The sequence below is a fragment of the Leptonychotes weddellii genome, chromosome 2, assembly GCF_054177405.1.
Source record: "Leptonychotes weddellii isolate Sample4059 chromosome 2, ASM5417740v2, whole genome shotgun sequence".
NCBI classification, from domain to species: domain Eukaryota; kingdom Metazoa; phylum Chordata; class Mammalia; order Carnivora; family Phocidae; genus Leptonychotes; species Leptonychotes weddellii.
Window position 1 is genome coordinate 30274918 of NC_138370.1, and position 15421 is coordinate 30290338.

Sequence of the window (15421 nt, forward strand, 5' to 3'; positions counted from 1 at the left end):
CAAATGTCTTTGCCGGAGGCGGAATTGCCCTGCCCTTGCCGGTCCGGGCTAAGTAATCTGCTCGGGTTGCTCTCCGGAGCTTTTGTTCCCTGCGAGCTTTCCGTACAGCTTTGGAGGCAGAGAGTGAAAATGGCGTCCTCCCAATCTCTGCCCCGGAGGAGCCAAGAACTTGGGGCCCTGCTCCTCAGTGAACCCCCAGAGAAAAGCCGTCAGTCACTCCCGTCTCCCCGGTCTCCGGCTGCACTCCGTGCTCACCTGGCCTGTGACCGAGTGTTTCTATCTCTGGCACCCAACCCCAGGTGGAGTCTCCAAACCCAGCAGATCCCTGCGGTGCACTCCCGAGCGGCTCCTCCCGGGGGAGGAAGGGGGAGGAAGGTGAGTCTCCCCGGATCTGCCACCTGTTGGGTCCCTGCTGGAGGAGCAGTGGCCCGACTGTGCCGCGGATCACAGTATATGGCAACCCTGAGCTGAGAGCCCGCGCCTGGTCTCCATCTCTGCAGCCAGCTTCCCTGCTCTGTTACCTGGGATCTCTGCCACACTCAGGCACCCCCAGTCTTTCTGTGACCCCGAGGGTCCTGAGACCACACTGTCCCGCAGGGTTCCACCCCCTGCTTAGCCACCAGAGTGACGTCCCTCAGCGGAGCAGACTTTTATAAGTTCCGATTTTGTGCTCCACGGCTCTATCACTTGCCAGAAGTGGCCAATGGAGGCCCCTCCCCCGCCATCTATCCTCCCGAATATCGCCTCGAATTCACTTCTCCGCACGTCCTACCTTCCAGAAAGTGGTCACTTTTCTGTTCAGAGAGTTGTTGCTATTCCTTTCTTTGATCTCCTGTTGGGTTTGTAGGTGTTCAGAATGGTTTGATCCCTATCCAGCTGAATTCCTGAGAGGAGATGAAATCCAGGTCTCCTACTCCTCCGCCATCTTGCCGATGGCCACCTGTTGACCAATTTTTTATTTAATATGTGATAATTTCCACATATTTGTCAATTTTCCAGTGTTCCTTCTGCTTTAATTTGTAGTTTCACTTTAATCAGAAAACATACTTTTTATGATTTCAAATTTCTAAATTTATTAAGAATTTTTTGTGACTAAAATGTGGACTAATATATGCAATGTCCATATGCAGTTGAGACAAATGTGTATTTTGCTGTTGTCAGGCACCATTCTATATATGTCTATTAGGTCTAATTGGTATATAGTGTTGTTTAAATCCTCTATTTTCTTATTGATCTTCTGTCCCATTATTTTCAAAGGTGGGGTATTGAAGGCTATTATTGTAGAACCTGTCTATATCTCCCAGCAATTCTGTCTGTTCGTGTCATATATTTTGGAGCTTTGATGTTTGGTACATACATGTTTATAATTTGTATGTTTTCTGGTAAATGGATCACTTATTAATCTAGAATATACTTTTATTTTTCTTGTAATGGTAGTTGATTTAAGATCTATTTTGTCTGATATTATTACAGCCATTTCCATTCCCTTTTGTTACTATTTACATGGAATGTATTTTTCCATCCTTTCAATATCAACATATTTGTGTCATTGGCTATCAAGTGAGTTTCTTGCAGAGAGAGTCTCTTTTAGCATATGGTTGAGCAATGTTATCCATTCTGCCAATCCATGGTATTTGATTGGGAAATTTAATCCATTAACATTAATGTAATTACTGATAGAGAAGGACTTACTTTTGCCATCTTATTATTTTTTTATTTTATTTCCTGTAGCTTTTTTGTACCTCATTTCCCCATTACCACTTTCAGTTTTGTTTAGTTCATGTTTTTTAGTGACACATTTTTTTTTTTAAAGATTTTATTTATTTATTTGACAGAGAGATAGCGAGAGCAGGAACACAAGCAGGGGGAATGGGAGAGGGAGAAGCAGGCTTCTTGCCGAGCAGGGAGCCCGATGCAGGACTCGATCCCAGGACTCTGGGATCATGACCTGAGCCGAAGGCAGATGCTTAACAACTGAGCCACCCAGGTGCCCTTTGTAGTGACACATTTTGATTCTCTTCTCATTTTCTTTTGTGTGTATTCTATAGATATTTTCTTTGTGGTTACCATGGGATTATATGTAACTTCCTAAACTTATAACAATCTAATTTGAATTGACACCAAATTAACTTCAAGTACACACAAACCTCCACTCTTGTACAGCTCTGCCTTCCACACTTGTTTTTGATGTCAAAAATTACATTGTATATAGTGTGTATCTATTAACATAGATTTATAATTATTTAATTTTGTGCATTTATCTTTTAAATCTCACAGAAATTTTCAAAATTGAGTTATAAGTGAAAATTACAATAATACAAATCTTTATACTTTCACCATTTATTTAACTTTACCAGAGATCTTTATTTCTCTATATAAACTCTAGTTACAGACTAGCAACCTTTTATTTATCCTGAAGGATTCCCTTTAGTATTTTTTTGTCAGCTAGGTCTTAATGGTATTAAATTTCCTCAATTTTTAAAAATTTGTTCCTTTTTAATCTGAAAATGTATTAATTTCCCCATCAAATTCAGGACAGTTTTGTTGGATATAGAATTCTCAGTAGTCAGGGCTTTTTTTTTTTTTTTCCATTTAGTAATTCCAACATATCAGCACACTACCTTCTGGCCTCAAAGGTTTTTACTGAAGAATCTGCTGTATTCTTGTTAAGGATCCCTTGTACATGGTGATTCATTTTTCATTTGCTGTTTTTAAAATTCTCTTTTTTCATTGTCATTTGAGTTTGATTGTAATGTGTTTTGGTGTGAGTCTGTTTGCATTTGTCTTATTGGAATTCATTGGTCTCCTAAGATTTGTAGATCCATGTTATTCTTCAAACATGGAGCATTTTCAGCCATCATTTCTTCAAATAATCTCCCTGCCCCCCCTTTTTTTCCTCAACTACTTCATGATCTCCCATAATATGTATTTTGATTTGCCTGATGGTATTTCATAAGTCCCTTTGGCTTTGTTCATTTTTCTTTGTCCTTTTTTTCTTTCTGCATCTAAGATTCCAAAATTTAAAATGCCCTATCTTCAAATCACTGATTCTTTCTTCTGTAAACCAAAATTTGTTTTTGAACCCATATAGTGAATTTTTAAATTTAGTTGTTATATGTTTCAGCATATAATTTTTGGGTTGCTATTTATAATTGCTATCTCTGTTAATATTCTCTTTTTGTTCATATATAATTTTTCTGATTTTCTTTCATTCTTAATCCAAGTTTTTATTTAGCTTTTCAGCATATTTAGCATGGTTATTTTATTTTTTTTTTTTAGAGAGAGAGAGAGTGCAAGTGGTGGGGAAGGGCAGAAGGAGAGGGAGAGAGAGAGAGAATTTTAAGCAAGCTCCACTCTGAATGTGGAGCCCGATGTAGGCCTTAATCTCACAACCCTGAAATTATGACCTGAGCCTAAATCAAGAGTCAGATGCTTAACCAATTCAGCCACCCAGGGACCCCTGTAATATGGTTATTTAAAAATAACATTCTATCACTTCATTTTCTTCCTTGGAATGGGGCATGTTTTCCTGTTTCTTTTTCTACCTTTTGATTTTTTGTTGAAACTGGACATTTGAAAAAACAGACACTTCTAGTGTTTGCAGACTGGCTCTGTGCTGCGGCAGTTGGGTGTGCTCTGAGCCTTGGGGTCACCCTGAGGAGAAAGAAGGCTTGTGTTCTCAGAACTTTTGTGATTATGCATCTTTCCTGGGTCTCCCTGTGGCTTTCTTGATTTCTCACATACATGGATGCTTTCAAATGTCTTATTTTTCCAAATAGTCTCATGCCAGCCTCTCCCTGGGGCTTTAGATGGCTATTGTATGTCTTTACCCATAATCTTTTGCCCCAGGTGTCTGTCTGCAACTCCTTGAAGCTTTCCTGAGCAGTGTTCATTTCTTCTCCCTATATGAGATTCAAGTTAGGTGAAACAGAGACCAGTCCTTCAGGCAGCTCCCAGGCAAATAATAATATTGAAAATAAGATTTCTTCTGCTCCCTTCAGTTCAAGGGAACTGTGAACTCTGTAGTTTCCTTCTCCAGACAAAGACTGTGCTATGCCGGGGAAGGAGTGGGGCAAATTTGATAAAAAATGCCACACATTTTTCTACCATTTTGAATGTGGCCATTTCTTGATTGGGCATTTTCTTGGTTGCTGTAGACCATTGACTTTCTAGAGTTCCAATTGGTTATTTTAGCCAGGTTTTCTTTTTCTCTTTCTTTCTTTCTTTCTTTCTTTCTTTCTTCTTTCTTTCTTTCTTTCTTCTAGCTCTTCTTCTAGTTCTTCTTCTTCTTCTCCTCCTCCTCCTCCTTCTTCTTCTTCAAAATATCTCCAATGGAGAACAAGAGCTTGGGACTTCTTAGTGCACCATTTTATTGATGCCACTCTCCAGATTATTTTTTCAGTATTTGGTAAAATCTTCTTGTCATTCTGTCTCTGGTGTAGGGTAAACATGATCATTTAAAGCCTATGTGTTTGGTCACTGATGGCCAGTGAAGGAATACTGGCTTTAATTTTTGGTTAGTTTTGTGGAATCACATTGTCTCATATTCTGTGAACCTAAAAATAATTTTTACTTTGTCTCTGGTACAGCCATGTGTTCTTTTTAAAGAATATGTGTACATAATTCATTTTATTCCTTATTTTAATTTCTCTATACAAGAAGACTTCTACAGAATCTAATTCTACCATAGTGAAAGGAATAGGAAGCTGCATCATTTTTCTTATCTCCAGCCAAATTTTTAAAGATATGTTTCAAAGACTTTGATGAAGAACCATTGTTTTCTTTATATTGTTATTATATGGTGATAAATAACTTCCGTAGTTTTGTAGCTAGCTTCCCACTTTTGATAGTGTTTTCCCCTAGCCTTTCTGCATTGCACAACTGAAATAATCATGTTCAAGCAAGAGAAAACAAAATCCATTGCACAAACAGAATACTCATAATACCAACAATCTCTTCTCAACTTTTTTCTCTCTGGTTCATAGAATTTATTTAATGGCTCTGAGAGTTAAGTTCATCTTCTTCTGGACAACAGTTCTGCAAATTATATATTTAACTTCTCTGTCAAGTGCTAGCTAGATGTTAAGGCATCATTTTAACAGAACACATATATTTCTAACTATAGCAACACTAGTCTATATCTAGAGCTAGAACTTTTATGCCATTACCACAACCCCTCAGAATAACCTGGCCATGTATTTATCATCAGTATATTTCCTTCTTAGTCTTAAACAGAGGTATGGGTTGCCAAAGTTATCAAACACCTTTAATGATATATTTTTCCATATATAGTAATGTTTAGCAAAACCTATTTGAGCAGACTCATTCTCTGGCTTTAACAATTAGTATATTATGGGAGCGCCTCAGTGGCTCAGTCAGTTAAGCATCTGACTCTTGGTTTCAGCTCAGGTCATGATTTCAGAATCATGAGATTGGCCCCATCTTGGGCTCTACACTGAGTGTAGAGTCTTGTCCCTCTCTCTCCCTCTCTGCCCTTTCCCCTGCTCTCTCTCTCTCTAAAACAAACAAATAAATAAAATCTTAAAAAATAGTATTTGATGATCATATATTTTTAAGAGGAAATAATCCCAAAGAAATATTGACAATATTATTTAGAAAACATTTTTATAAAAACAATATATCCAATTACATGTTCTTTGGTTTACCATGTCACTCAGAGCTTTTCCATGAGGGCAGTAAATTTTTAATTTTTTTAAAAAAATATGAAGCATAGTTGAAAGAAGTGGAAAGAAGTTTCAAAAAATAATTTCTATACTTTGAGCTTTCTGCTTAACTTTCCTTACCTCATTTGGTTGTACCACCACCAAGTGTTAGATAAGCCAGAAACCTTGGTGTCATTGATCTGTTTTTTTTTTTCATCCTCCATAATAAAATCCATAATTATAATTCAGTGGATTAAACTTCTAAACTATATTTCAAATACAACCATGGATCTTCCTTACACTGCAGCCACTCAGTTTCACTCTATGGTTATCATTTTCCTCTACTACTATAATGGTATCTTAATTCGTCTGTACAAATTCTCTTGCCCTTTCAATCCTCTTTTCTAAAACCTACTTTTATCAATTTTCCATCTTCCAATAAAATCTCTAAATACAACCAATTGCTTGTAAGTTGTAGGCTGACTTTCTGCTTAAGAGTGTAGGGCCCCACACAATTCTGCCATAACAATTTTTATCACATCACATCTGGCCTTTTTACTTGTGTATTTCTATATCTTTCATTGCAATATGACAATATGAGATTTTTTTTAGTTCACTGGTGTGTTTTCAGGGCAGGCACATTATAGGAGTCAATTAGTGAATTAATGATTGAATTGTTCTTCTCTGGGTAGCAGCTATGCTGCTGTCAATATTTCTCAAATTTCTATACTATCTTCCAGTGTAGAGTCACTTTAAATATTATTTCTTTTCCTATAAGTACTTTTTCTTTCATTTCCATTCTTTTTTAAGGATTTATTTACTTATTTGTTTATTTTAGGGGGAGGGGCAGAGGGAGAGAAATTCAAGCAGACTCCACACTGAGCATGAATCCTGATGCAGGGCTTGATATCACAACCTTGAGACCAAACCTGAGCTGAAACCAAGAGTCAGACACTTAACCAACTGTGCTACTTAGGCACCCCTCATTTCTATTCTTGACTAAGTCCTGTTCAACATCCAGACTTGATAAGAAGGTTAAAACTGTTCTCACATATCAGATAAATTCCCTGTACTTTATTCTTTCATTAAACTTTATTATAGTATTTGTGACATGTTTATCTTCACTTTTATTTATTTCATGTCTGTACCTTTTATCCCAGTATAAGAAGGGAAGATACTTTTGTTGTTTTCTTTACCATCAGATAATCAGAGTCACATCTAGTGCTGGAAACATAGTAACACTATAAATTAACCACTTAGTGTATTAACACTTATTGCTAAATGGATATCTCTTATGTCAGAATAATATAGAATTCTTTTAGTGAAATGTAAAATACAGATGTTATTTCAGTTAATTTATTTTGGCTTACTTTCATTTTAGGTTTGCAGGAATAAAGAATGTGTAGATGCTGCATACTTGAATTATGATTGTACTCCAAGAAAATGCAATGAACAGGGTGTAAGTACCAGTAATATGATGTGAGGATAGAAATCACTGAGAATAATCCTACAAAGCAAGCACATAACAACACACACACACACATACACACACACACACACATTTATATACTCATAAAACACATAAGAAGATTTGCCTTATTTGACCTAAGTATTATTTTAAAATTCTACTGGAACACAAATAATTATAGCTACCTATCTCATAAGGTGATATTTCTCCTGGTTTCAGATATGCAATAATAAAAAGAACTGTCATTGTAACCCCTCATATTTACCTCCTAATTGCCGAACTAGTGATGATGCATGGATTGGTGGGAGTATTGACAGTGGCAATTTTCCACCTGTAGCTGGCTTAGCCAGTTCTGGTAAGTATTAATAGCAAATCAAAAACATAACTAAAACAATATTTTAATTTATTAAATTTAATAAAATAAATAACCTCTTATTTATTTGTTATCAATCTATATTTAGATTATGTATGGGCATCAAATAATAAGACATATAAAGCTAGTTTATGTTTTACTGTAGAGAGTAATATAATATATGTAATATATATTATAAATAAGATATATCAGTAAAGGTCCAGGCAGTAAAATAGAAATCACTTTAGTCTTTCACACAGAAGGAATTCAATATAAGGCATCAGCTAACACATAATGGCAGAGTTGAAAGCCAATCAGAGAATCTTGAGGCAACACAGGAATCCACTACCACTTCTTAGGTCTAGAAGGACAATGAAAAGAGGTGGTATTACTAGAACCAGAATCTGAGGCACCTTCATGACCTGACCTGTATGGTCAGGGCTACATAACAGGATCTAAATCATAGGGAGAGGTACTGACCAGCATGAGGTGGAGGCATAGAGCATATGCAGCCACTATGGGAGATGCTGCAGAGGCAAGGGGATAAATACAATGAATATTTCATTATTCTGACCCTCCAAATGTTATCCAATTATTCCTATTGGCCAAATATAACTAGAAGTCCAAAGTAGCTTCCTACAATTTTTTGTCCAAAGAGTGATGGGTTTTAGAGTAATCCAGCATATCCAATGATGCTTAGGGCCAGACTTTATATAAAAACCTAAATTTATGATAACTAAAGCAGATTTTGAGCACACACATATCATTTCAAGTTGACCTTAGTGATGTAACTGATCAATAAAATGTATAGAAGTGAGATTCTGACTGAGTCTTAGAATACTAATTCTTGCAACTCCTATTATAGCAACACTCATTCTGTTGAAAATCGTCTTCCTTATTTGAAATTTGAATACACTGAGACACAAAATACAAATTCCCAAATTCATGACACACAAAATGAACAAAATTAAATGATTGTTTTAAATTACTATATTTGGGGATGCCTAAGTAGCTCAGTCTGCCTTTGGCTCAGGTCATGATCAAGTCCGCATAGGGTTCCTTGCTCAGTGGGAGCCTGCTTCTCCCTCTGCCTACTTCTCCCTCTGCCTGCCACTCCCCCTGCTTGTGTTCTCTCTCTCTGACAAATAAATAAATAAAATCTTAAAAATATAAATTACTACATTTGGGAGAAGTTTCCTGCACATCTTACATCTCTCTCTCTCTCTCATATATATATATATGAAAACATTTTTGTGTGTATTCTATTATATATATATATATATATGTATATAATAGAAAACAACTTAGTAATCAGATGGTATATTTATATAAAAAGAATCTAAGATGTGGCATTAGCTTTGGAACTGAATGGTGCACAGAAGGTAGAAAGACCTCTAAGAAATTGTTGAAGGCTTTTAGTATATTGTTGAAATTGTCTTGAGAATACTGTTGGTGAGCAATCCAAAGACAGCTTAAAAACATGTTATTAGAAGTTGGAGAAATAAGGACATTTATTATGAAGTGGTAAATTGTTTGTCATCACTGCTGCCGGTGGTAATGTGGAAAATAGAATTGTTGGTTCTGGTCAGCAAGATTTCCAGGTAGATTGTAAAGATTTCCAGTAGGTGATTTAAGTAACCTATGATAAAACGTGAGAAGACAGAAATAATTAATGAAAAATATTTCAGTTCTCAAGTAAAATGTAGATCAAATACAAAAGACAGGATTTGGGGGTTTTGGGGTTTCATTTTTATTTAGTTTGAAAATAAAACATTCTTATCCCTAGACTCTCTTCCAGCAAAACATTCTTATTGTAAAAAATGGTTAAAAACTAAATTTGAGGTATTGAACAATAAAATTTGACCTCAGTTAAAAATTAAATCAAGCATGTGACTGTAAGACCCTTTTTTTTAAAAAAAACCTCAGAAAAGTATGATGCATTTTATACATCTTAATCTATGCAAAAGGTCTTCTAAGTGTTGTAGTAGAATGCTTCTAAAATCTTTCAAACAATAAGGCTATGAAGAATCTTAAATCAGTTATCCCATAGCAGCCTCACCAAGGTCCAGTATAGAAAAAGGCTTATCTCAAAATGATTTGTGGACATGGTCTTTGATTAATGGGGTGTATTTTTTATTTGACACACAATAAACCCACACATTTTAAAGGAATTGTATCAACTCAACTAAAAGTAATCAAGATAGTACATAAGCTATTTGAGTCCCAATTATGTATGGGCAAGAAGCAAGGCTGATAAAGCTATTCAGTTGTAAAAAATGACTATTCCTTTTGGAAAAGGATAGATATAGATAGATAGATGATATAGATATAACGAAATATTACTCAGCCATAAAAAAGGATGAAATCTTGTCATTTGCAATGATGTGGATGGAGGATGGAGCTAGAGTGTGTAATACTAAGTGAAATAAATTAGAGAAAGACAAATACCATATGATTTACTCATATGTTGAATTTAAGAAACAAAACAGATGAACATAGGGGAAGGGGGAAAAATTGAAGAAGGCAAACCCTAAGAGACTCTTTTTTTTTTTTCTTAAGAGATTCTTAACTATAGAGCAAAAACTGAGGGTTTGCTGGAGGGAAGGTGCATGGGGGATGGTCTAAATGGGTGATGGGTATTAGGATGGCACTTGTGTTGAGCACTGGGTATTATATGTAATTGATGAATCACAAAATTCTACTCCTGAAACCACTATTACACTCTATGTTAACTAACTAAACTTTAAGTAAAAACTTGAAACAAAAAAACAAAAACAAAAGTCAGTAATATTGCTATATAATAGCAGCAGTAAAAGGAAATCAACTTAAAATTAGTACCATTTACAATACTATTAAAATATAAATTTTAGGAAAAAATTTAACAAAGTATGTCTAATACTTTTACACTGAAACTAAAACAGAAATGCAAACAGATGTTAAACAAAAATAAGTGGAGAAATATGCCATAATTACCTATTAGAAGGTTTATTATTGCTAAGATGTCAATTGTAACAAAATTTATAGATTAAAAAACCCAATCATAAAAGCATGTAACTTTTTATATATTAACAACTTGATTCTAAAATATTTGTAAAAGTGCTCAGAATAGCCCCCCCAAAAAAAAAAACCTGAAAAAGAACAACAAAGAAGGACGTCTTAGCCCACTTGCCTTATATTGAATTTACTATATTATAGATTTAGCATATAGTTACATTAATGAAGACAGTGTGGCACTGGTAAATATACCCATTGTTATATGGCTAATCAATTTTTCAAGAAAAATACAGATATTTCGATGAAGGAGGAAAATCAGTTCAAAACATTGTACCATAACAATTGAATACCCAAATAAAATCAAATGACCCTTAAAATCTCAACTTACTTAACAGTTTATATGAAGTAAATCGTAAATCTGAACATATAAATTAAAACTATATATCTTCTTGAAAGAAGCAACTTCCACATGACCTTGGAATAAACAATAATTTCTTAGATAAGACATGAAAATACATATCAATGCAATCAATGAAAGGTACTTTGGACCTCATGAAAATTTTACAACATGTACAGTATTTCTTACTAAAAATAGGGTATTGAGAAAAATTGTTCTTTACAGGGGTCACACTTTCTTTTCATCTATATTATCAAACTGTCCTGAAAAGAAACTATGAAATAAAAGGTCCTCAATAACAAAGCAAAGGACTATTATGGAAGTTAGAAATATTTTGGAGGGCACTTATGCTGTAACTTATCTACTTCATTTAAAAACGTGAATTATAAAATTATAAAAGAGTTAAAAATTTTTATGCTAATAGTCATATTAAAATGTAGAAATGTCTTTATTATATTCCTGGTAATTGCTTTTAAATCATTGATGTTTTCTCTCTTAGAAAGAAGCTACATTGAGAATGTTTACCATTCCAAACCTACAAGATGGCCATTTTTCTTACTCATTCCTTTTATTATTATTCTCTGTGTACTGATTATCACACTGGTGAAAGTTTATTTCCAAAGAAAAAAATGGAGAACTGAGGAGTATACAAGCGATGAGTATATTGATTTCATATTTAAGATTCATTACTTTTATAATTTGTTGGCATATATATGACTTATTAATAAATAACACTATCATGATGTAACTAATAATTCAGAATTAAAATTTATATTTATATTAAAATATAATACTTAATATATTAATAATTAGTATAATGTATAATGTATAACAAACAGAATTTTTTCAAAAGTCAGCAATTTTAATCTTATAACAACCTGAACTCTGTTGGGGTAAAATTAAGTGGAAATGATTTCTAGTTAATGTTTATCTACCTCCTTTTATTTTTTTATCTTAATTATTAAATATGTATAAACATTATTACTTTATTCTTTAATATTTATATATTTCAAAGTATTTTTTGAATATTATTTTATTAAAAGAAAGCAGAGAAATCTAAAAAATATTCTTTTAGGCAGTTAAATAACTTAAGCAACTAGAGGTAGAGAAGATTAAAAGTCAATAAATAATAGACTGACAAATATAGATTATAGTCAAACTAATCTTCAGAAAAAAATAAAAAAAATAGTTTTTCATTAAAAAACCTTAGAAGCATTGGGGCACCTGGGTCGCTCAGTCATTAAGCGTCTGCCTTCAGCTCAGGTTATGATCCCAGCCTCCTGGGATCAAGCCCCGCATAGGGCTCTCTGCTCAGGCGAAGCCTGCTTCTCCCTCTCCCACTCCCCCAACTTGTGTTCCCTCTCTGGCTGTGTCTCTCTCTGTCAAATAAATAAATAAAATCTTTAAAAAAACAAAAACAAAAACAAGAAGCCTGCTTCTCCCTCTCCCACTGCCCGCCACTTCTGTTCCCTCTCTCGCTGTGTCTCTCTCTGTCAAAAAAAAAAATAAATCTTTAAAAAATAAAAAACAAAAACCAAACAAAAAAACCTTAGAAGCATCTGAAAATATGCTTCAAAAATAAAAATAATATTAAAATTGGTTTACTTTTTTTCAAGGAAATTGCTATAAAATAATTTCTGCTTTTGAATTTTATATCTGTGCTATTCATTTTATTTAACATAAATTTTATTAAAATATTTAAAGTTGATAACATAATATCAGTTAAGAGGGAATACATTTCATAGAAATGTTTTGAAAAGTTTATGTAAAATTGCTGAAATAATATGAGTGTGTGAAATAGTTAACATAATTCAACATTAAAGGAATACTCGTATGTTGGATGACTTTATTGTGGAAAAACTGATATCAAATATCTTTGAGGGAAAAAGCTAGTAAAATTAATATAAATATGGCAGAAGATGAATCACAAGAAAGGTTAAATCTATTTAGCTAATGTTATGAATATGAAAATTATGAGATCATTTTTAGGTAAACATATTACTGTGTTTTTTCTCATGTTAGTCTTGATTACTAGTTGAGAGGTGTTCTCAGCGGCAAGATATTCTCAAGTAGTGGCTGGTCTCAGATCCTAAATAGGAAGTCAAAGCTGTTTCAATATTGATAGTGTATACAGAGTTTTGTAGAACAAAGAAAATATAATTTTAAGTGATTATATTTATTTTGAAACATATAGGCAACTTGAAAGTGAGAGTGAACCTAAAGAGTAGCCAGGAAAACAGAATCCATCATATCACAGTGAGTATAAAATAGTTTAAGGATGAAAGGGAGAGACAGGGAAATAGCAAAAATTTAATGTATTAGATAAATATAAATAATATATTTATTAATGATGGTAGTCATATAGCTGCATATAATAAAATTGAGTTGGAAAATATTTTTCAATATTGCAAACTAGATCATAGGCACAGTAAACTATAAATGACTTTTCAATTTGCCATTTAAAAACTTCTCTACAGTGTAATCTTTTAAATTTTTTCTAATAATGTTTAATCCTTTAGCATTTGTTTGTTCAGAAGTTGGTTAAAAATAAATTATGTGATAGAACTCTTATAATTAGAGTAACCTCATGCTATTTGTTGAATTTGCCATTTTTAATTTGATTGGTCAAACAGGTAACTTTTTCCCCTTTTATTTATTCTTCCAGAGTAATTATCTTCGATGGACAGGAAAAATGGAAAAAACAAAACAAAAACAAAAAAAACTACATGCAATGCCTGATTGTCTGGGATTCAAAACCTGCATATTATGATTATGATAGACAAGAAAAGATAGAAGATTTCTAATATAACATAAATATAATATACATTTATATTTATATATAAAATTCCACAGATGAATTATTTGTAGGAAATACATGCTTATGAGTTTTTATATTACATATTTCTTATTTGTAAAGTTATCTAATACTAATTGTTAGTATGCACTAACTCTGTTATCAGTAGGCATGAGATAAAGAAATTTTATAATATAATAAATATAATACCATGATTAAAGCTCACTGTTATATTTTAAATTGCAATGCCATGTAGTTATGTTATAGTCAGGTCTGTTACCAATCAAAAAACAATGATCCTAAGATTTGGAAAAAATTCTCAATTATATGCTGCCCACAAAAGACACAACTCAGTTATGTAAAGGTTCAAGGTAAAGGATGGAAAGATATATGCTATGGAACTTTGTACAAAAACTTTATATGAAAGAAAGCTTGATAGACTTTAACACAAAGCATTCATAGAGATAAAAATATATCATAATGCAAAGGGTTATTTTTTTTTTAAAGATTTTATTTATTTGAGAGAGAGAGCTCATGAGCAGGGGTGAGGGGCAGAAGGAGAGGGAGAAGGCTCCCTGCAGCAGGGAGGCTGACAGACTTGATTCCAGGACCATGGGACCATGACCTGAGCTGAAGGCAGATGGTTAACCAACCGAGCCACCCAGGTGCCCACAAAGGGTTATTCTTAAAAGAATATAATATAAATATAATATGAAAATTATATTATATAAATATAATATAAAAATAATACAAATGCATTAGTCAGGGTTCTCCAGAGAAACAGAACCAATAGGATATCAATGATTGATAATTAGATGATAGAGAGAGAGATGATAGGTGATAGATAAATGAGAAGATTTGTTATGGGAATTGGCTCACATGTTTATGGGGGCCAAGAAGTCTCATGATCTGCCATGTGGAAGCTGGAGAGCCAGGAAAGCTGGTGGTGTAATTTAGTATGGATCTAAAGCCCCGAGGCTTGGAAAGCCAATGGTGTGAGTTAAGGTTTAAGTTCAAAATCTGAGAACCAGGAGTTCCAATGGGTGTCCAAGGGCAGGAGAAGTTAGATGTCTTAGCTCAAGTAGAGAGCAGATACATCTTTTCTCCACCTTTTTTTTTTTAATCTATTTAGGTCCTCAACAGATGGATAATGCCTACTCCCATTGGTGAGGGTAAATCTTCTTCACTCAATCTTCTGATTAAAATACTAATCTCTTCCAGAGACACACAGACACAATGAGAAATAATGATTTATCAGATTTCTGGTGATCCATAAGTTGACATATAAAATTAACCATCACAATCTATCCCTGCTCAACTTGCACTCATACACTTATTCTTCAAATAAATGTCATAACTCTGTTTAATGTGTTATAAGTATCCTGCATACAAACAAAAATGCATTAATCCCTTCCCCAGAAAAGGAAATAAAATCCTTAAGTGATGTTTACTCTTCTCCTGATATCCTTTAACTTAAATACTATGATGTAAAATCAGTAATACTTAAAATACTGATATAAATTCAGGGAATAAGAGAGGAAAGAAAGCTACTTGCTCAAGATATGTATATATACACACAAATGTATTTATAACAAAATGAGGAAATACTCATGACATTACAGTCCTCATTTTTGTAACTGGTCATATTGCTGTAGCTGGTATTTGCAACTACTTTCTTTTTTTTTTTTTTTTTTTTAGAATCTTTTTTTTTTATTCTTATGTTAATCCCCATACATTACATCATTAGTTCTAG

The 15421-nt window shown here is 33.6% G+C and overlaps 2 protein-coding genes across 2 annotated transcripts in view; both read left to right on the forward strand.

Moving 5' to 3' along the window:
• The window catches only part of ADAM2 (ADAM metallopeptidase domain 2), an 84867-nt gene extending 71765 nt beyond the window's left edge, over positions 1-13102 (forward strand). Inside the window, exons 12-16 of the mRNA XM_081812864.1 lie at positions 7045-7122; positions 7351-7480; positions 9073-9084; positions 11374-11533; positions 13069-13102. Coding sequence (XP_081668990.1) covers positions 7045-7122; positions 7351-7480; positions 9073-9084; positions 11374-11533; positions 13069-13102 — 414 coding nt within the window. The remainder of the gene's footprint in view (positions 1-7044; positions 7123-7350; positions 7481-9072; positions 9085-11373; positions 11534-13068) is intronic.
• The window catches only part of LOC102740164 (A disintegrin and metallopeptidase domain 3-like), a 425273-nt gene that overhangs the window by 167623 nt on the left and 242229 nt on the right, over positions 1-15421 (forward strand). The window lies entirely within an intron of this gene.